The 21,556-nt window shown below is 54.1% G+C and overlaps 2 protein-coding genes across 6 annotated transcripts in view; one reads left to right on the top strand and one right to left on the bottom strand.

The window, feature by feature from the left end:
* The first annotated feature begins 441 nt into the window (after positions 1-441).
* On the top strand, positions 442-5,389 carry SLC38A8 (solute carrier family 38 member 8). Of its 3 annotated transcripts, XM_063410877.1 has the most exons (10): positions 442-636; positions 1,096-1,294; positions 1,508-1,661; positions 1,804-1,908; positions 2,198-2,255; positions 2,506-2,620; positions 2,749-2,899; positions 2,975-3,174; positions 3,327-3,381; positions 4,673-5,389. In XM_063410877.1, the coding sequence occupies exons 1-10, from the start codon at positions 442-444 to the stop codon at positions 4,767-4,769; spliced, it is 1,329 nt and encodes a 442-aa protein (XP_063266947.1). In that variant the 3' UTR covers positions 4,770-5,389. The 3 variants fall into 3 exon arrangements, with proteins under 3 accessions (XP_063266947.1, XP_063266949.1, XP_063266948.1); XM_063410879.1 differs by lacking the exon at positions 442-636 and having other exon boundaries at positions 643-1,294; positions 2,752-2,899; positions 3,330-3,381; XM_063410878.1 differs by lacking the exon at positions 442-636 and having other exon boundaries at positions 643-1,294; positions 2,752-2,899.
* Positions 5,390-5,412: 23 nt separating this feature from the next.
* NECAB2 (N-terminal EF-hand calcium binding protein 2) overlaps positions 5,413-21,556 on the bottom strand; it is a 76,223-nt gene continuing 60,079 nt past the window's right edge. For 2 of the 3 annotated variants that reach the window (XM_063410881.1, XM_063410882.1), the window contains exons 4-12: positions 19,709-19,806; positions 10,151-10,287; positions 7,477-7,595; positions 7,281-7,360; positions 6,919-6,975; positions 6,691-6,803; positions 6,314-6,391; positions 5,864-5,955; positions 5,413-5,676 (exon numbers count right to left, since the gene is read on the bottom strand). In XM_063410881.1, the coding sequence (XP_063266951.1) occupies positions 5,648-5,676; positions 5,864-5,955; positions 6,314-6,391; positions 6,691-6,803; positions 6,919-6,975; positions 7,281-7,360; positions 7,477-7,595; positions 10,151-10,287; positions 19,709-19,806 (803 nt within the window). In that variant the 3' untranslated portion in view covers positions 5,413-5,647. The remainder of the gene's footprint in view (positions 5,677-5,863; positions 5,956-6,313; positions 6,392-6,690; positions 6,804-6,918; positions 6,976-7,280; positions 7,361-7,476; positions 7,596-10,150; positions 10,288-19,708; positions 19,807-21,556) is intronic. The other variant, XM_063410883.1, reaches the window with a different exon arrangement.

The raw sequence follows: 21,556 nt of genomic DNA, 5'->3' as shown, positions 1-21,556 counted from the left end.
GTGAGCAGGGCAGGCTGTGAGCGGGACGGGGCTGTGTGAGCGGGACGGGGCTGTGTGAGCGGGACGGGGCTGTGTGAGCGGGACGGGGCTGTGTGAGCGGGACGGGGCTGTGAGCAGGGCAGGCTGTGAGCGGGACGGGGCTGTGTGAGCGGGACGGCGCTGTGTGAGCAGGACGGCGCTGTGTGAGCAGGACGGCGCTGTGTGAGCGGGACGGGGCTGAGAGCGGGACGGGGCTGAGAGAAGGACAGGCTGTGAGCGGGACGGGCTATTTCCATGGCTCAGCTCCTGCCGGGGGTTCCCACGGCCGCCTCCCGCCCGTCCCCCGGCGCCCCCTCCCCACGGCCCCGGGGGCGGGGGGTCCGCGCAGCCCCGCGCTGCCGCGCCCGCCCCCGGGGCCCTGCGGAGGGGCCGCGCTCCCCGCCCGGCCACAGCCCTGCCGGGATGGAGCGGGCGGCGGGCGAGGCCCGGCCCCTGCTGCCGGCGGCGGGCCGCTCCGCCGGGCTCTCCTCGCCTGGGCTCTCCTCCGCCGGTGCCGTCTTCATCCTGCTCAAGTCTGCGCTGGGCGCGGGGCTGCTCAGCTTCCCCTGGGCCTTCGGCAGGGCCGGCGGGGCCGTGCCCGCCCTCCTGGTGGAGCTGGTAAGGGCGGACTCGGGGCGGGGGGACACGGGGCGAGAGAGGGAGCCGAGGGGCGCCCGTCCGGGGAGGCAGCGGAGGGACAGGACGCACCTGCTCGGGTACTTGGGGAGCTGGCGGGGACCCCCTTCGCACGGCACCCCCGTCCCGACCCCGGCAACATCCTTAGGTTTATTGCGGTACCACCTTAGGGATGCTCTTTGCAGCTGAAGCCACACTTGTAGCTGGCTTGTAGCTCAACTCAAAGTAAATGGGTGTCTGCTCCAGAATATGCCCCCAAACCCCAAATCTAAACCCAAAGTATCACGTAAGGCCGTGTCTCCATCCTTTTGCTGACCTTTGTTACCCAGGGCCCACGGTGATCTGGCCGGTAGCCTGGTCCCTGGCCGTGGGCCTGCTGGGTCCCTCCCGCTCTGGGGGATGGAGGTCGGTGTGGTGCTTCTTGCAGGCTGTGTCCCGCAGGGCTCGCTGGTGTTCCTGGTCAGCGGGCTGGCCGTGCTGGGCTATGCCGCGGCCCTCAGCGCCCAGCCCACCTACCAGGGCGTGGTCCGGGCCGTGTGCGGGCCGGCCCTGGGGAAGCTCTGTGAGGTCTGCTTCCTCCTCAACCTCTTCATGATCTCCGTGGCCCTTCTCAGGGTGGTAGGCGACCAGCTGGAGAAACGTGAGTTGTTTCCCCTTGCTGTGTTTGGGGCTTGCTTGGGGCCAGCAGCTCTCAGGAGTGAGGGGAAGGTGGTCCCACGTGGGATGGGGTCACCTCCAGGTTTTCCTGGAAATTCTGAGGACTTGGGGCCCCCAGGTTCTGCCCTGGTGTGATGCTCCCGACCTCCTTGGGCCATCGTTCAGGGTACAGCTGACCCCCTGCTGCCCCCCACAGTGTGTGACTCCCTGTACCCCAATGGGACACTGAGTGGGGCCCCCCAGCTGCCCCCCTGGTACCTGGACCAGCGCTTCACCCTCTCAGCTCTCTGTGTCCTCGTCATCTTCCCACTCTCTGTCCCCAGGGAGATCGGCTTCCAGAAGTACTCCAGGTACACCTGGGCTATCTCTGTGGTGGCCACCCCTAGGTACCCTGTACCCCAGATTACCTCCTCCCAGGACCCTGTGGGGCCATGGGAACCCCCTCCTCCCTTCCTCCTGCCTGTGTGCTGATGCTCTCCCATGCCCTGACAGCATCCTGGGCACGCTGGCTGCCTGCTACCTCACTGTGGTCATCGTCCTGAAATACTACCTGCAGTCAGAGAGCCTGCGTTTGACTGAGCCCCCCCAGCCCTCCAGGTAGGAGTGTCAGCCCCATGTCCCTCCTGCCCTGAACTCCGTGGCATGAGCAGTGTCATGGGGGCAGGGGTGTGGTGGGGCCTGTGTGTGCTGGGGGTGAGCTGGGGACAGCTCACAGTGGATGGTAGCTCCCAGCCCCAGCTTTCACCCCAGCAATACCCCTTTCTCCCAGAATCACTGGGCAATAGATTCCCATAGTGGCATCCAGGCTGCACAATTTATGATGTGAAGGTTTCTTCTGCATGACAGCCTCATGCCCTTTGCTCTGTGCTTCCTCTCCACATGCCAGGTCCTCCTCCTGGGCCTCCATCTTCAGTGTCATTCCCACCATCTGCTTTGGCTTCCAGGTAGGTCACCCTGGCCCCTCTGGCCACAGCTGCCAGGGCAGTGCTGGCAGACCATGGGGATGCCATCCCTTGGAGGGCAGGTTGCAGGAAAGGGGATCTGTGCCTGTCACCAGAGGTGTCTGTAGGGCAGGACACGAGTGCCTGGGAATAGGGCTGAGCAGGACAGGGCACCCATAGGTGGGGGAGAGGCTGCTGGGGGTGGGGGCTGTCCCTGCATGGGGCCCCAGCGCTGTCCCCCCTTGCCTTGCAGTGCCATGAGGCATGTGTGGCCATCTACAGCAGCATGCGCAACCAGAGCTTCTCCCACTGGGTCACCGTCTCTGTGCTCTCCATGCTCATTTGCCTGCTCATCTACTCCCTCACTGGTAACCCCAGCACTAAACCCTTCACTCCTCCTTGCCCTGGGGCCCCCTCTGCCCTTGGCTCATCCATCCTGCTCAGAACTCCTCTGTCCTGCTCACTGCACAGCCACCCAGCCCCACCTCCCTGTCAGCAGGGCTCTACGGCTACCTGACCTTCGGCAAGGCTGTGGCGTCCGATGTCCTGATGTCCTACCCAGGGAATGACCCCGTTGTCATCGTCGCCCGCCTGCTCTTTGGCGTCTCCATTGTCACCATCTACCCCATTGTGGTGCTGCTGGGCAGGTGAGGGCAGTGGTGACAAGCCAGCTGTCCCCCCAGCTCCCCTGGGTGCCATCAGCCCTGCAATCCTCCCTCCAGGTCCGTGGTGAGGGACTTGTGGGCGAGCCCGAAGCGCGGGGCCGCGGCGGTGCCGGAGACGCGGGAGCGGCGGGGCCGGGTGGCGCTGACGGTCACCTGGATGGCTGCCACGCTGGGCATCGCCCTCTTCGTCCCCGACATCGGCAAAGTCATCGAGCTCATCGGCGGCATCAGCGCCTTCTTCATCTTCATCTTCCCAGGCAAGAGCGGGCACGGGGAGGGAGGAAAGCGCTGTGGGGTCACTGCAGCCTGTCCTGGCCCCATTTTGGGGGTGCAGGGCTGTGCTGTGGGGGACAATGCCGTGGGGCTGGGTGAGGGGGGCTCTGCTGGGGCTGAGCTTCTGCACTGACAGCAGGGCTGTGCCTCGTGTGCGTGACTGGGACCCGCAGCCTCGGGCCACGCAAGAAGTGAGTGTCTGTGTGCTCAGCAGCGCTGGGGACACGGGAAGGGACAGGGCAGGGTGTGGTATCCCATGGCCCAGGCAGATCCCTGGGGTCACCCTGGTCAAGGTGGGAAACCTGCAGGGAGGGGGATTTGGGTGTAGAGGGAAGTGCTCCACTGGGGCTGTGCCTGGAAATGTGCCTGGATAGCAGGGCTGTGTCCAGAGGCAGCCCCAGCTACCAGAGTGACTTTAGGGACAGAAGAGCTGTGGGGTTTGGTGGCACTGGGGCTGGGGTAGAGGTCAGGTTGGGGGTCAGGGTGCCCCAAGACAGGGGGCCATCAGGTGTCTGTTGTGCCAGGGTGGTGTGTCCCATCACTGCTCCTGTCTGGAGGGGCTGGGGCACAGCAGCAGCACATGTCAGGGGGACCTGACATGGTGCTGATGAGGTTTGGGATAAGTGTGTGCTTAAGCATGTCTGTGGTGCCCCTGGGGGAGCAGAAGAATCTGAGTGAGGATGAAGGTGTGTGGCAGGTGGAGGGAGCACCCCAGGACATCGGGGTCTTGGTCTTGAGGGTGCTCTGGGGGGGCCATGGACATCTGAGGAGGGGTGAGGATGCCCCAAAGGTGCTGGAGGGGCCAAGGCAGAAGGTGAGCAGGGGCACCCAGGTGGGTGACAAAGGCTTGGAGAGGTCCCTTGGGGAGACCTGCCAGAGCACAAGCCCATCATGAGGAGAGGGGACAACACGAGCAATGGAGGCAATGGAGACTGCAAGGGGACAGTCCCAGCCCGCCCAGGACAGTCTGGAAAGGAGCACGGTGCTGAGACCCTCGGACAGAGCAGCAGCCGGGTTTGGGGTGAGTGCTGCATCCCAGGGGCTCGGTATGGGCCCGAGGGGGGCTGTGTGCCCGAGGAGGAGGGAACAGGAACCCAGGGAGGGGCTGGGACAGGAGCCAGGGAGGGCTGGAATCACATGGTGATAGGATGGAGCTGGGGATGTGTGGGGTGAGCGCAGGGTGGGTGGATGTGGGTCTCTGCTCCTTCAGCAGAGCCACTGGGCACAGGCGGAATTGGGAGTGATCTCGTGGTGGCATCTGCTAGTTTTTGACCAAAGTCTGTGTGTGTGTCATTGCAGTGGACACTGGGGCTGGCCCAGAGGGGCTGCTGGGCTCTTCAGCCATCGACTGGGAGCGCTGCAGAGGAGCAGGGCAGAGCAGGCTGACCCTGCAGAGAGCTCCACAGCCAGAGGAGCTGGGGTACAGGGGTGGCCCGTTCTGAGGCCAGCTCTACCCCGGCAGCCTTGCTCTCATCGCTGCAGGGCTGCTCTCATCGCCTGGGGCGTTCTCTCCGTTCTGGGCGGTGCCTTCGTGTGCGGGCAGAGCGCTGCCCTGGCCGTGCTGGGGCTGCTGCGCTGAGCGAGCACAGAGCCCCAGGGTGAACCCGCCGTGACCCCCCCGTCCGTCCTGCCCCGGACAGAGGCCCGGGACACGGCCACAGCGCTGGATCCCATGGAGGTTTTATTTGGCATCACCGTCCCCGTTGTACAGTGGATAATAAAGACAGGAGAGGGTATTGGCAAGGGTCCTGTGCCACACACCCTGAGGGACCCCCACGCATGGTGGGGTGGGTGTGGGATTGGCAAAGACAGACAGACACACAGACGAAGTACAGACCCCGGGAGGGAGAGGAGGCAGCCACGCTCACGCCTGCAAGGCACCAGCTGCAACTGTGCACATGCAAAGGAAACCCCTTGGGACCCCCCCAAAGCTGGAAAGGACTAAGGGGCATCTTGGGAGCAGGGAAATCCCCCTCTGCCACCACCCTGAGCCTGCCCTGGGACACGGGTCCCCATCCCTGCAGGCACAGACACACTGCACCAGGCACAGCTTCAAACCCCCCAATCTCTTCCCTGGGTGGCCCCTGGGGACTTGCACAGACCCCCAACTCACTCCCTGCTCTCAGGGGGGCTCCAGCCTCCCACCTCCCACTCCCATTCCTGCTTCCTAGTGTCTGCACCCACTGCCCCCCACCCTCCCCCCCCGCCTACCTATGTCTGGGGGATGTCCCCTCCCCAACCCCTGCCAGCCCCTCCCTGGCAGTCCTTCTTCGCCCCCAGACCACCCCACGCCAGGGGGAGATGGCCCAGGGGATGTGGTAGCTGAGGGAGGGCTCTGTGAGGGGGGACACACACGGGAGTTTCCTTCCCTGCAGCCAGGTCACAGCGACACCTCCCCCAGCCACAGCCACCCCGCAGAGGGGCAGGGGCTGGCGGCCCCGGCGCCGACGGTCACTGTCACTCCCGGCTCAGAGTGCACCAGGCAGCTGCAGGGGAACATCACTGAGGGTCACCCCTGCCCAGTCCCACGTCACCCTGACCGCCAGGCAGCCAGCTCAGCTCCTGCTGTCCTTCACAGCATGGCACCGGCCCACCCTGGCTCCCCAACAACTGGAGAGGTGCTGGCTGCCCAGGGTCCCTGTCCCACACTCTCTGGGGTGGCTGTCCTCCTACCTGGCACGGCCACGCTGGAGATGGCCTCAGGCTGGCTGAGCGTGTCCACCTTGACGTGCTGGAAGCTCTTGCAGGTGGCACTCTGCAGGTGCCTGCCCCGGGTGGGAGAGAGCAAGTGACACCCAGCCCCCCCAAAACACCCTGCCAGCCCCCCACAGCACCACGGGGTCTGGCAGGGCTGGCTGCCAGCAATCCTGCTCCCCTCCCCTTGTGCAGAGCACCCTGCCTTGGTTCAGGACACTGACCCTTCCCATCACCACATCCAAAGGCACTCCCAGGTGGGAGGTGTAGAGAGACCACCCCAACCTCCCTGTCCTGTTTACAGGGACAGCCCCAGGACAGACAGACAGCTCCTGCCATCAGACAGGGGACAGAGCTTGGTGCTCAGCTGCTCGAACAACCCTCCACAGCCAAGCATCCAAAAATGGGCTTTTTCATCCCCTCCCCTACCTCTTCCAGTCCTCCTCGGTCTCCCAGAACTCATAGACGATGAAGGTGACCCCATCAGGCAGCTTCACTGCGGTGACGCTGGCAGAGATGGGGACAGGGGTGAGCCCCCAGCATGGGGCATCCCTCCCCCCTCTGCAGCCACGGGTGTGCTCTAGGGTGGGCTACCGAGGGGGACCCAGCCCCAGCAGCCCAGGTAGGGGTAGTCCCCCTCCCCAGCCCAGACTCCCCAGCCCATGCAAAAGCAGTGTTGGTGGCTGAGCATGACTACATCCCAACTCCTGGCTGTTTTGCCTTAGTCCTTCACTTGGTCCTCACTCCAGCCCAGGCCAAGCCCCCCATCTCCCCAGCCCCCCCATGCAGCTGCTGCTGGTACCCACTGGAAGCAGTCCCGCTCCCCGGCCACGCTCTTCAGGTACTGCTTCAGGGAGCCGCAGAACTCGCCCAGGTGCTTGTGTGACACTGTCATCTCGTTCCTCACCAGGAGCAGGTACTGCCGGGCCCCCAACACAGCGTGTGAGACCCACAGACACACAGCCACCCCCCCAGTGTGGCTCTGTGCTGCAGAGCCGCCCCAGCACCCATGGGTGGTGGTCGGGCGCACTCACCGTGCAAGCTGTGCTCTCGCTGTCCGACAGCCGCTGGTGCAGGTCAAACCAGAGGGTCTGTGAAAAGGGCAGTAAGGACCAGAGGGGGTGGGGGATTGGCTGAGGCTGCCTGTCCCTCCCTGCTTGGTGGGTTTCTGTCCCCAGCATTTGCAATGACTGTGTCCCCTCCTCTACAGGGAATGGGCTCCAAGAGCTGCTTGCACCTCTGGTCAGGACCCTTCACAGAAGTTCCCTGTGCTCCCATTGCAGCCAACATCCCCAACACCATGTCCTCATCCCTGCCCCAAAACAGCTGGGGCAAGGTCCCTGAATTGTCCCTGGGGAGTCAGGACAGCCCCAGGCAGGGAAATGCTGGCCCTTACCTTGTCCTCCAGCTTGCCAATCAGCTTGGCCAGCCTGTTGATCTGCCCCTCCAGCCCCTCTGCCTTGGTGTCAGGGGAACCTGCGCAGAGCCAGGAGACAGTGATGGAGTGAGGGGCACCTGCAGGCAGCCCCTGAGAACCCTATGCTGCTGCTGGGACTTGGGTGCTCCAAGCCACCCCAGACAGCCAGCATTACCAGTCTGGAAGCTCTTTCCTTGCTCCCTGGGGACCATCCAGGTGGTGGGAGGGTAGCTGGGTGCAGGGTTGTCATACCAGGTGTCACTCAGGCCGTGACCATCCTTGCTGGGGTAGTGCCTGCAACCAGAGAGGGCACAGGGTGTCAGGACAGCAGAGCTGGGCACGCACAGAGTGCCATGAGCCAGCCCTGGGGTGCCAGCACTGGAGCATCCTTTCTGGCACCTCTGCCAATGATGCCAGACCCCTTGGAGAGCAGCAGTGCCTGGCAGTGCAGGCGTCCTGCCTGCACCATCCTTTGGCATCAGCCAGAGTGGGGAGCAGGTCAGAAAGAGAGGATGGCAGTGGGCTGCTCCCAGCAGCCATCACTTTTCTTTCCTGCTTATGGAACAGCACAGCCCTCCTGGCACCACCGGCAGCCTTCAGGGACATCTGTCTTAGATAGACACCTGCAATATGGGGCATTCAGGCCCCTGAGGCTGTGCCCAGCCAGCTGCACCTTCCTGGGGCTGGTTTTGCAGTCCAATGGCTTTGGTGCTTTCAGACAGAAAAAGCTGCTGTCATCCAGGCTGCCCATGCCCAAATGTCTGCCCATGAGCAGAGGCTGGGTATCCCACTAACAGCTGCAGTTCTCCTGGAGAATGGAAACACATCCACTGTAGTATTTCCTCCACCCTGCTTTCTTTGTCTACAAAGCCTGCTTGGCCTGGAGGTTGCTCAAAGATCCAAAAAACTATCCTGAAACACTTCCACAGATGGAGCATCCACAATCACCATCCAGATCCCCAGTGGTCCTCTCAGGAACTCGTTCATTTGCAAGCCAGAGAGAATGCTGAGACCTGCCCTCCTCACAAGGGCTTGCAGCTGCCATCCATGGGTGGGATGGGAATGGGTTTGGGAAAGAATGACCCGCTCCTTTCTCCTCCACAAACAGAAAGCCTGCGCCACAGAGGGAGAGGCTGAGCAGCTCAAAGGATTTCCAGTGTTTCCTTCCAGCAAGAGCAGCTCTGTGCCAGCTGACTGTTGACAGAGCTGCCTGGGAGCCCTGGCTCCTCTTGGCATCTTTTGTTAGTCAAGCAGCTCCCAGCTGGAGACAACATTCTGAATGCCCTGGAGCCAATGGGCACCACACCAGCCAGCAGCTCCTGCCCTCCTGTCCCTCCCCTGGCACCTGGCTCCTCCAAAGAATAATTGCTCAGTTCCCTTTCCACAGCTACCCCAAAAATGAGCCAGTGTGGGCTCCACCATGTACACAAGAACACGATTTGCGGATCTGGTCCCAAAGAACATCTCCAAGATAAGGAACCAGGAACAACAATAAAGGTTGTAGGAGCATCCCTTTGCTACAGGCTGTGTAATTATACCACTGCTGGTCCTGGACAATCCCCTGTCAATAGACAGGAAATTAGGCAAAAACAGAGAGAGATTTATTTTAATCACAATTTAATGAGGTGTCTCCATCTTGGACCTCTGCCTTCACACTTTGTTCTACAGCCCTTTATTTTTGTGCTTTTTAGGCTACCTCTTTGTCTTCATGTGGATGCAGGAGATAATTTTTGTGGGATTTATTTTTCTTTTTAGCTATTATCTTCATGAGAAAACAACTACAATACTCCCCATTATGATCTGGGCTCACACATCAGCAAATAAAAGCCAGCAAAGTCTTTCATGGGTTCTAATTACTCTGCCTGATGTTGGGTTTGTTTCCTCTTCATTGTTTTTCAGGAGCTCCTGCTTCTTTTTGTACAAAGTTTGCCACAAAACAAAGAGAAGAAAGAGATGTGAGATGATGAAACCCACAGCATTTCTGCTGGAAAAGCTGGTGGGATGGTGGCAGAGCTTCCCAAGTCTCACCGCGTTCTAGAGTCTGTCTTAGGAAGGAGCTGGGATTTTCCCTCTCCACGTGCCCCTCTGCCCGCCCGTGGCTTGGGGAAGCCAGAACACCCCCATGGAAGTGTCCCGAGGAGCGGCAGGAGAAGGGTTCGCTCCGTGAGCAGCCGCCAAACAGAGGGGTCTGCACGGCAGCCTGTGCTGGTCACAGCTGGTGACACCGAGGGGCTGCGCTCAGGTTTCACCTCTGCTGCTGGGAGCGCCTCGGAGCTCAGCCCTGGCAGCGCTCGGGAGATCCAGCCCTGTCACTGCCCAGGCCCAGCGGCGTGAGCTGGGCTGCGGGGATGGGGCGGCCCCGCACGGCACCAGGGGACAGCGCTGCCTGCCCTCAGCGCACAGCGGCTTTTCCCTCTGCATGGTTTGGCTCGCTGAGCGCTCTGGCAGGAGGGGCAGCATCCCGGGCACGGGAACTGCCCCTGTGGGCTGTCCCCAGCTCACCTCAGGCACAGACACCCCTCCTTTTGCCCTGGGTGGGAGAGGTGGGTTTGCCACAGAGGCAGCCCCGGGCACCCAGCGCTGCCCAGCCCGGTGCCAGGGTGCTGCCCCCGATTTACATCCCCCCACACCGCTCTTGTTCAGGGGACCCTGGGGACCGCGGCAGAGGAAGGGACAGGGCAGGAAAGAGCAGGGGAGAAGAACCCCCAGAGTTCAGGAAGCCGGGAAGGGAGAGAAAGAGAAAGGCAGCCGCTGGCCCAGCTCCCCTTTGCTCCTGCCTTTCCCTCAGGCGGCAAAAGCATCCTCCTCCTCTGTCCCCCGCCCCAGGGGAGGGCAGGGGTGCCGCAGACCTGGCGGGGTTGGTTTGCTCGTCGATGGCATCCACAGCACTCTCCACGGAGCTCAGCAGGGACTGGGTCTGGTTGGCGGTCTCCTTCAGCAGGAAGCGGGTCACGAACTGCTCCACGTTGCTGCCGCTCTCGTACACCTGCGGGCACACGGGAGCGCCGTGAGCGCCGGGCCGGCCCCGCAGCGCCCCGGGCACCGGCCGGGCCCGCCGTGCCCCGCCGTGGGAAGAGGGACACACAGCCCGTAGCTGCTCTCTGTGATCTTAAATGACTTTCCTATTGCCTTGCAGCCGGTGTGTGCAGGTGTGAGTGGTGCATCCTGTGCATTGGAGATCCCTGCTGGAGAGTTCAACTCGTTGAACCCTAGAGCCCTAGCCCACAGCAGCGTGGCCAACCCAGCACTAAAGTTAGAGGGCTTTGGGTGATTTACAGGGCTCAATGTGCTGTTTGTCTGACAGAAGCTCCCAGGGTAGTACAAACCTTTTCAAGACAAAGAACACCTAAAAATATTTTAATAGAACAACTGATCTGCATGAAGCACCCAGGGCCCCTTTCCCAGCACAGCCTTGCTGAGCCCTGCCCTTGGCACAGTCCTGCTCCTACAGCTCCTGGCAGTCCTGGCAGAGGTGGGACACTGGCACAGGCTGTCCAACACTGACCCAGACAATCCAGCATTGGTTCAACACCAGCCCAACCAGACCAAGGCCAGCTCAGTGCCCGCTGACCTCACCAGCCCTGGCTGAAGCCAACCACTCAGCATCAGAGCTAAAAATATTTACAATGAAAAAACAGGCTCCCCTAAACCCAAACCACTTTTTCACAGACTGTTTCCCACCCATCAGTGCCTGCTGGGACAGCACATTGCCCAGGCAAAACCCTGCTGGGCAGTCTGTCCCTGTGTGCTCACACCTCCTGGCATGGGACTCCTCTGCGAGGAGTTCACGAATTATTGGAGCCAAGAGACAGGGATGGATGCTCCTGGCTCCCTGCATTCCATCAGCAATGCCCCCACTCAGGGGACTGGAGTGGCCCCAGCACCGCTGGTTATCTGAGCATGCAGCAGCACAACATGAGCACCCCAAGCTCCCCAAAGCAAATTATTCCTGTTTTATGGTGAAGCTCTTAACAAGGGTTATTTCCATGGCAACTGGAGCAGCTCTGCAAGAACCCAGAGGGCCTTCATCTCTGCCTTTATCTCCCATATTAAATCATAAAAGAAGAATGGGCTGATGGAAAAAACCCTTTGGGGAAACTGATCACAGAGCTGATTTCTCATCCCTGGTTAGGTATGGAAGCACGAGTTTCTTGACAGCTTCTTGAGCATCCAAGTAGCAGTTAATGACTTCTGTCTAACACAAGAAAACTTGCTCCTTTCCCTGTTGCAGCCACAGTGTTTCTGGGGGATATGCATGACATGGTGATCCTCAGCAGATGGGGGTGCACAACGAGGTGATGATGGTGCTGAAGCTGTGAGAGGATGTGCAGTTAAATGTTGGATTTTTTTATTGCCTAACCACAGCTTATTGGTTCAGCTTTAGGAAAAAATCAAACAGGTGATTCTCACACTCATTTAAATCAGTGTAACTGTCTACATACAGATGCAGTGGGTGGATGGATGGATGGATGGATAAAACAATGGATGGATGGATGGATGGATGGATGGATGGATGGATGGATGGATGGATGGATGTTGGGTACAAAGCTATTCCAGCCAGTGCAGACAAAATTGGGGTGTTTGTGAAGATCTGATACTTTTTGACAGGCCAATAAGTCGAATAGATCTGAAATCAAAACAACAATGTTTGGTTTTTTTTTCTCCCACTTAACTAACTGGCCATTTGCCAGCCCAGCTGTGACATTTGCTCTCAGTGGGTGAATCAGAAATGCATGTGCTGAGAGGTTTTTTCAGCAATCTCTCGGGCTCTCCTCTGGCACGTGTCTTCTTCAGGGTTGCAAAAACAAATCATTAAAAAGACCAGCTATAAAGCGATCCTTCCTATTGTCTTATTAAAACATTTGTCAGACTATCCTAGTGAGATTTAATGAGGTTTGGTCTTATTAATTCCACCCTGAAGAGTTATTTCTTCCTTGCTTAGCTTGAGAAGTTAAAATATTTATGGAGATCATATAATAATTGCTGCTCAATGAAGCTGCTGTGTGCCAGAAACTCCTGCACATCTCCAAGCCTGCTCTTTTCCATCCATCATTTCCAGGCAAGCTCTTTGCTGAACTGCCTGGCCTTGACCTCTGCTGCTGCAAACAGGTAGCAGGGAGTGTTTGCAATGAGCAGCAAGTGTAAAAACATCATTGAAAGAATGGCCTTGAGATTTCTGTGTTGATGGCTCTCAGGAGAGCCTCAGAAGGCGTCACGATTTGACAAAGCAGGAAATGAAACATTCAAAAATGAGAGAAGAGTGGGAAAGGACAGCTTGCATTATTGGGGAAATATTGCCCAGGGCTGGTCTCTGGTCAGTTGGCTGAGGTCCAGCCCCAAATCCACCCTCCCCCTTCACATCACAAGTTTCCATGAGTCTGTGAGGCACCTTCCCACACAGTGGCAGCCAACACAGGGGCACAGTCTGCTCAAAGCCCCACCACAGCCCTTCCAGCTTTTCATTTCCACATGCACCCACCCAAAACTGCCCAAATTCTGGCACACATTAGTGAAAACACCCCTGGGATGTGTTACTTGTGCAAAGCATCACTGGGATTTTGATGCTGTTGAGTGCTTGGATTTGCCAACCAGTGCCAAGTTTCCCTTACCAGACACTGCAAATGGATGCCTAAAAATGGCCTCTCATGGCCATGTCCTTGTGAGCATTAAATACTGCAGAATGAGAGTTTTAATGTCATTGAACATCTCAAAGCTTCTTTTCTGGCATTTTTAAAGGTCACTATTCAGCTCATTAAGACTACAGGATGTAAAATATAGATTATTTTGCACCACCCACGACTGTGGAGACCCACTGTGACCTCCCCACATCTTCCCTTTGCCTCACAGGGTTACAGCCTGACCAACAAGGCTTCCCAGTGCTGGCTGTCACCAAGACTGGCCAAACTGGCTGACAATTACCACGCCTGGGGACACTGATGATTTCTCCAAATGTTAATAACCACAGCCCAAGCACACCCACAGAGTGACACTGCTGAACCGAGAAGGTTTTTCAGCTGAGAACCAAAGGCAACTCTGTTCACCCACACTTTTCCTCCAGTGAAAAAAACAAACCCCAACAACAAACCTAGTGCCATGCCATAAAACATCCACCAAGCCTCATCCTGGGATGATGGAGAGGTTATCTTCCACCCACCCAGCCCTTTACAAACCAGGCATGTGTTGCACTGTAATTTCTGAGTGGCTGATTTAAATGCGTTGCTCATAATTGCCTGTTTGCTTCCAAGAGATATTTTCTTGTAATTAAAATAACACTCAGACCTGCCTCTTTCTCCTTTCCCTCCCCCCGACTTTTAAATCCCTTCCAAAGCAGAGACCCAAACCTGATTGCCTGGCACATAATCAGTAGGAGAAACCTGAAGAGAACAGGCATTTAAATAGTTGATAAATGAAAGCATTACCATATGAAAGACCCTCAGCCTTCCCGAAACAGCTTTAAAAAACCAAATGAGACACCTGTTCAGATTAAAAAAATGACAACAGCATCGTATGGATTTGAAAAGTTTTTTTGCTATAAAATCCTCCTTTTGCAAATCTCAATGTTGGACTCATCTCACGCTTACCTTGTCTGGTCCCGAAGATCTCCTGCCATGGGCCATTCCCAAGTGATTTATCCCAGGAGTTCTGTGTCCTCACTGGGATCCCATCACTCCTCCTGCAGCCACAGGGGTGCAGGGCAGGGATCTGCTGGCCCACACACGAGCTGTGCTGCACATCCCCGAGGTCACTTGGGGATCCAGAGGCTTCTCTGCACCCACCCAGCAGGCAAGGGACAGGCTTGGAAGTGTGGCCTCCTCCTTCTCAACCCCCTGGCTGTAATCAGCCTTTTGCTTCACACGTTCCTAATTAGCTGCATTTAGTACCCACAAGGCAGCAGTTGGATACATATTTTATTTCAGTTTTCTAAGGAAAGTGCAGATTTTGTTTTCCAAACAGGACCTACTCAAAGGACCCTGCAGATGTAGCAGTGTGGGATGGTCAAGCTGCTGCAGGCTCAGCCTGGCAGTGCCACATGCTCATGCTTTGGCTTTATCCCTGCCTTTCCTCCCAGTGGCTCCTTCAAAGATGCTCTCAGACTGTTCGGCTAGACAACAGCACTGACACCTTCACCATACAATTCACCTAAATGCCAGGAGCAATAGACCTAAAATGGGAGGGAAGAGGAGGAAAACCATGTCCTGCTGGAGGTCTCTGAGAGCTCGAGCCAGGACAGCACAAGCAAGACCTCCAGAGAAGATGCTCTTCCTTTTCAGAGAGAATGGAGGGACATGAACTTTACTGCAACAGACAAGCAGAAGAGCAGTGAATGAGGATCTTAATCTAAAATTAAGTTCCAAGAGAGACCTTAAGATTCATCTCCCTGCCAGTCCCTGCTCCCCACAGTCTGGCAGCCCAGCTGGATCTCATGCACAGCCCTGCAGAGCTGGCAAGGAACTCGCTCCGGGTGGCACCACATGGAGAAGGTTTTCTGTCTGGAGTCTGAGCAGCAAAGTTGGGGAAAATTCAGTTCTTGCAGAGCTGAAGCAGCACATTTTGTTTTAATTTGTGGTGCAATATTTTCTTAAATTAGTTTCAGAGAAGAGTTGCAGAAATACTTTCTGAGAAGTTAAACAAGAACACCTCCTTTCCTTTCAGATTGTTCTTCAACTCTAAAGATCCATAACTTTCCCAGAGAGCAGCATCTGTTTTTTGCTATAGAAATTAATACAGAAATTGTTCAGAAATGTGTCATTCAAAACACAAGGAGAGTTTACTCATCCTTTACCAATTCACTGACCCATCACCACGCTTTTCTTTCCTCACCCACAGTCATTCACTATGATTACATCTTTAACTGCATTGTAGGAGTGTTTCAGACCTGGCTGTGCTGCACTGCAGTGCACCCCAAACACCAGAATTCTCCAGCTGTTGCTCATTTGACCACCATGAGGCAAGGCCAGAACAAGAGCTCTGTGAGAAGCCTTGAGCAGCTCACATGGGCTGGGCACAACCCAGAAGTGCCACCACCACAGTGCTGCTGCTCCACCCTGCTTGGGTCTATCATCTGACACAGCACAGCCCTGCCCCAGGAACCTGACACCCTCAGTGTGAGCACCAACTCCAATCAGCAGGGCAGGACAAAACCTGCTCAAGTTAAATGAAGGGCTGAGATGAAGGATTAGCTGGAGAACAGAAAGAAAAGATTCTTTTTGAGGATTATTTCTAGCAACTATTTTATCTCGAGGTGTCATCATTCAAAAAAGAGCAGTATCACTTTTGGCAAGCAGGTAAGAATGCAAATGCACTCTATATTGCTGATCTGGGCTGTGCTGTAAAACAAAAAATACCATTCACCACTTTTAGCATCCACGACTGCTGGCAGATGGTTCTTGCTCTGGGGCTGTAACTGAGCTGCTCAAACAAGAGCAGTTTGCAGTTTGCTGCTGGGGGCTGAAAACGGGGGGAGACCCATGGCCAGCCTGGCACCAGCAGCAGGGAGAGGAGATCTGCTGCAGCACCTGCCCCGAGCCCCAGGAGCCCTGCATCTCCTGTTCACTGCAATTACATCTCATAAGGCAGGGAAAAGAGGGATGGATTGCTGCAGGAGCAATTTAACTCACAAATAACATGCAAACCTATTCACCTGTATGTAGATACCTCTGGGCTCCCTAGTGCATTGAAGGTGTTGAAGGTCAGTGCACTCAGTTTTCCCTTTATGATTTACATATTCTCACATCCAAATAATGAATTTTAGGGGGAAAATGCATTTGCAGCTGCTATGGGTACAGTGCCAGTCCATGAGACACATGTGGTGTTTGGCACTGACAGGGGAAGGCTCTCTCTCCAGGACCAAAGGCAATGCTCAACACCAAGCAGTGGTCCTGGGCCACCCTCAAGTCCTCAGGGCTGCTCCACAAATATTTCCTGCTGTACCCTGTTCTTCCCCGAAGCCAGTCTCATCCTGGCATGTGCATGAGTGGCTGCAATTTCAGCTCCAATTTTGGGTAATTTTGCATTCTGAGCACTCTCCCTCCATCTGGGACAGGGCATGCACCAAGGTCAGTCACCAGTGCTTCTTGGAACAGGAGCATCCCCAGGAAGGAATGATTTGACTTTAAATCTGAGCTGCTTCATCCTTGAAAATGTTCATCACTCAGCATTTTTTGATTTCTTTGCAGCTTGCTTTTAAAGTTTGCTGCACTGCTTAAGGTCAGCCTTGCTGATGCTTCCATGGTCAGTCCTGCAAAATGCTTAATTGGCAGAAGCTGGAAGCAGGAGCAACCCTAGTGCAGCTGGCAGTGGAAACTGGACCTGACAGGAGCAAGGTTAATTGAGCCTCTCAGGCTCAAAATCCCACATGGCTTTTTTACCAAGCTGAGTCACATTTCCCGGGGTGCCTGCCTGAGGGTGTGCAGGGGTAGCACCACCTCTGCCATGCCAGGCACTTCCCCTGTCACCCCCAGAGCTGACAGGGGTGCTGGAAGCATCGGGTGGGCTGTCCCCAAAGCAGGGGACTCAGTGACCCAGGGGAGGGACAGCACCATCCTGCCTCTGCTCTCCCCCCACACCCCACACGCCCTCTGGCACTGGACACCAACCACGTCCTGCCCAGTCCTGTTGGCTTTGCTGTTTGCTGGCTGCACTACACAAGAGTAAAAGAGAATTATATAGGAACATCTCCTGCTGTCAGCTTTATTTAGAACCCAAAAGTTCATTTCCTTTCTCTCCAATTTAACTCTGCATTTCCAATTGTCATCGGCAGTAATTTCAATGTGGCACGGACATCACTGTATTGGAAAATAATTACAATGACAGATTTTGTTTTGCTGTGTGAGACCTTCCACTACTGAATCTAATTACTGCTGATACTTTATGAGCTCCTCCAGCACTAGATAATTGCTGCTTTCTCTTTTTATGAGCAAGAAATAATCAGTTGTCTTTTAAGGTGAGAAACATAAACAACAATTAAATACCATGGTTCTCCATGCCCTCTCATGAGCTGGCACCTCTCAGAAAGACAACACAGAAAAAGGTTAGGCTTCATTTACTGTTTGCCCCAAATACATTGTTTGAAAAGGAGGGAATAGGAACACTCCTTAATGATGGATAGTTTTCTCCAGTTAGTTTCCACATTTAGGAAATGTGTATTTTATCATGGAGAAGCAGGAGCAGCTCACAAGCCAAGCAGTTTGCTCACAACTCCCAATGCTCAGCACCATCACCCAGCCCTTTGCAGGATCTGGCCACAAGGAAAACCTGCTGCTTTGGCCACCTTTCCCCTTTTGCAGTGTTTCCAAAAATATATATGAAAGGTATGAATGTTTTAAACATCCTGCTGCCCCATCAGCATGTGACCCTTGGTTAGAGTATCACATGGGGAGAAGATGGAGCAGATGGAAACTATCCCATCCCTGAGAGTGCCCAGGGCCAGGCTGGATGGGGCTTTGTGCTCCACTGGTCTAGTGGAAGGTGTCCCTGCCTATGGCAAAGTGCTGGAACCTGATGAGGTTTCAATTCCTTCCAAAGCAAATGTATCCTGTTTGAATACCAGAGACAGATTTCTCTATAACACACAACAGCTTCTTTCCTGTTGGGTTTTCTTTTCCCCTGCTTCTTTACCTGAACAAAGCACCTGCCTTTGAATAATTCATTGATGAGGTTTGTACTACTTTGTTCACAGAATCACAGCAGGGAACAATGTTTCTCATTAAATGCCAGATACTCTCTGTGATGGAGTCTTGCTCTGCTTGCTCCCTTGCCAAAATCTGCCAGGCAGTGAAGAGCAGCACACCCCATGGGCTGATAAAATGAGGGGATGGGAGGATGCTGGGGCAGCACTCCCTCACCTGGCTTGGGAAATGTCTGCATTTGAGATGGAGTGTGTGATCCTTCAGTGCCACAGGAGGAAGGTGCTCCAGGTCTCCCTGTTTCTCTCCACAAACTTGTGATGGAGGGGACCAGCTCAGGTTTAGGTAAATAACCTTGACCTGCTGCAATTAAGGCAGGTGAATCCTGCCACAATTTGCTGAATCAAGGAGGGGGAAAGATGTTCTTGTAAGTGGATTTGTGTTATGAATATCCCTCCTGCTTCTGCTGCAGATGTCTCATGCAAGGTAATATCCAAATCCTTAGATGCCTAATTTATAATCAGGGAATTGTCCATCTTCCTCTTGCAAAATTAGGAAGAATTAGTCACATCATATTGAAAAAGCAGTGGTGGAAGGCATCATGAACAGCAAGCTGGAATGAATTACTAAGATCTCTATTAGCATGTTAACATTTATTTAAAATACGTAGTTGGCAAACCTGATGGTCATGAATATTGCTAATAATGAATATGAATGAGACATGAAACTTAGTCATAAAAAATGAACTATTAGTGTTGTCCTGATTTTTTTAACCCTTTCACAATGTTGATAAAATATCACTAATGCTTCAGACAGATCAATGCTTGGCCAAAAACTTTTGCTTTTAATTTATTATGGCAAGACATCAACATGTTAAATATGTGCCTTCACTTTCCATGCTGCCTTCCTCACAAACATCAGAATGGGTGAATTTTGATCAAGCAAGGAAATCAAGCTCTTTACTTGGCAGCCAGAGGGGAGAGAAAGGGTTTTCCTTGGAAAAAGCAAAATCTTCCTCCCTGGCTTGGCCCACAGCATACTATCTTCCTGCTCACCAGTGAAGAGGAAAACTATTTTTTATTCATGGTGGTACAAAATAACAATGCAAATGTGGTTGAAGGTGGAAGTGGGAGTAGGGATTGATTATCCCGAGGAAATAAATATCCCTGATACAAACCAGCTGCACTATGAAGAAGTGTGGAAGGACAGGAAAATAATTGCAAAGGAACTAAAGCTCTGTAAACACTTCTCCGAGCCTGGTAAGACAAGAAATGAGTGGTGCACCTCTCAGCAGGGATATTGATATGGTACCTCAGATTTTATAGGTGTTCATAAATGCACTTCAATATGCTTCTTGATCAGTGTCACTGTTACAACAGTCCAGTGTCATAAACACACATGATGGATTTTGAAGGACTTAGGGCTACTTTGCACATATAAACCAGGTCATTATGTCTTGGTTCTGGTGCTTGCATGATTCCTCTGCAGCCCTTCAAACACACAGCCCTCTGGTTTCTGATATAGCAGGGTGCCCTCCAAGGTGGAAGCTGGATTTAAAGGCAGCTCTATGATATGAAGTTTCCAAAAGCCCTCTCAGTTCTGCTAACAACAACTCATGCATTCAAAATCCCACCTGAGAGACCCAGAGGCCGTGTTGTCTGCAGAGCAGGAGGATCCAGCCCTGCTGAAGAGGATGAGGACCTCTCAGATGGATATGCTTTGTTTGTGCCACTCACTCTGAGCCTCTGAAAGGTGAGGTGCAGGAAGGAGCACCAAACTCACCCGTTTGGTGTAGTCCATGGCCTTCAGGATGGAGAGGTTCAGCATCTCCAGGGAGGCCAGAACATCTTCATAGTCTCCCATATGGTCAGCAAAATATTCTGAGAAAACCAAGAAAAACATGATGGGAACATGTCAGTGTAACTTGAGGCTACCTGGCACAGCAAGATTTATTATTGGTGGTAACATAAACCTGAGAGAATGGTTCCAGGGGTATTTTTATACTCTATATCCTCAGCCAAAGTCACAATTTGTCCTGTACAGATGGGAAATGGTTTGATTCCCACAAAGTTTGGGACCATTGCAAAAAGGAGATGTAAGACTCAGTATCCCCCATTGAAAATACCTTGTCAGGTTCTTTATTTCTATGCCTGTTTCTGCATTTAATTGTATATATTCTCTCTCCCTCCTACTGCTGTCATGGAGGAAAAGGTCTCAAACAAAATCCTCTTTTCATTCCCTTGATGTTCTTTGCCACTCAAAGCATCCAAACACCTTCCAGTTCACCCCAATTTATATGAGCTGAGGCTGGCCTTACATCTTTCCCTATGTTCCTCTCACATTTACACCTCAGCCCACAATCACAGGTTGAACAAGATTGTAAGAGTAAAATAGGCCTTGAAAGGAAGGGAACAGAGCTGCAAGCTGGGCCCAGAATCACATGTTCTCCAGAGAGAGGGAGCCACACTTTCCCTGTGCCATCCTTGTCCTTTCCCTGTTTCTGGGGATTGACTCAGAGCACAGCAAAAAGCTGTTCCTTAAAAGCCACCAGTGCTGCTCCTCAGCACTGTGGAGTGCAGCAAGACATGAACTTCAGGAAACAATCCCACTAATTAGGTTTTCTTGGCTTAATTAGAAGTGCCTATAGCTATTTACAGTCTGAGAACATCTCCAAAGGGAAGAAGATTTTGGCAGAAACCGGAATGTCACAGCATGACTGACAGCAGCTGTTCCACGATAAGTGAACAGCTCACTCTCATTGCAGTGTGTTTGTTTGTTTCCTCCCTTCCTACTCAGGAAAGAAAAATTGAGCAGATCTGATAGGTAAAGACTTTTTCTAAGTCCTGAAATAAAAAGCTGGACCCATCCATTTCAGGAGAAATGAGCTGTTGTGGGCACAGCACAGCCCTTGAGGCTGACTGAGGAGCACATGGGAGGAGAACTGAGTTGGCTTTAACAAAGTACATAAACCAACTCTGCTGGTTTAGTGTTATTTATTCATGTGAAGCTGCAGGGCTCAAGAAATAACATTTAAGATGCTCTCAACATTTTATAACACACAGCCCATTTCAACAGAGACACCACAGCTCCCATTTAGACAAACTGAGGGTTTATGTTTAATACTTAGAAGAGAAGGAAGCAAATAAATCACAAGGCAAGATCTAGGCAGGAACTTGGGCTGATCGATCCTTCCTCTGGCTTCCCCCAGCTCTCCCCAGGAGGTGATGGGTTTATCTCCCCTCTCTCCTGGCAGCTTCACCCCTGGGAGAGGTGGTGAGATGGGATCACACTGGGTGACAGCCATGTAATTTCCTGATTTTATCAGTGATGGAGAAAGCTGTGTGGGGTCAAACAAAGCCATGGTTACCCCTGGGTTTCCTGCAAAGTTGATGGTACAAGCTGTGGGGGTTTGATTTCTTGGGTCAGCTGGCAAGGAGACCCAATGCAGTAAGAATGGAGGGATAGGAACAAACCCACCACATCCTCAGCAAACCAAAAGGATTTTATTGCAGTCTTTGTTTCTTGCATGCCTAAGCAAGGACAAGCAGGAATAACCAGTGGAAAGGGGAAATGTTGCTGCTTTTGCTGCCAGCTTGGATGTTAAAATAGTGTGGGCAGGGGTTGAGTACA

Source organism: Prinia subflava, chromosome 13 (assembly GCF_021018805.1).
Source record: "Prinia subflava isolate CZ2003 ecotype Zambia chromosome 13, Cam_Psub_1.2, whole genome shotgun sequence".
Lineage (NCBI taxonomy): Eukaryota > Metazoa > Chordata > Aves > Passeriformes > Cisticolidae > Prinia > Prinia subflava.
Note: the sequence above shows the minus strand (reverse complement) of the source record. Positions and strands in the feature narration are given on the sequence as shown.

Bases quoted from the DNA above. Each gene is read 5' to 3' on its own strand.
- SLC38A8 (XM_063410877.1), top strand. From the start codon at position 442: ATGGAGCGGGCGGCGGGCGAGGCCCGGCCCCTGCTGCCGGCGGCGGGC. The intron at 2,256-2,505 runs GTAGGTCACCCT...CTTGCCTTGCAG, and splicing joins CCATCTGCTTTGGCTTCCAG to TGCCATGAGGCATGTGTGGC. The intron at 2,900-2,974 runs GTGAGGGCAGTG...TCCTCCCTCCAG, and splicing joins ATTGTGGTGCTGCTGGGCAG to GTCCGTGGTGAGGGACTTGT.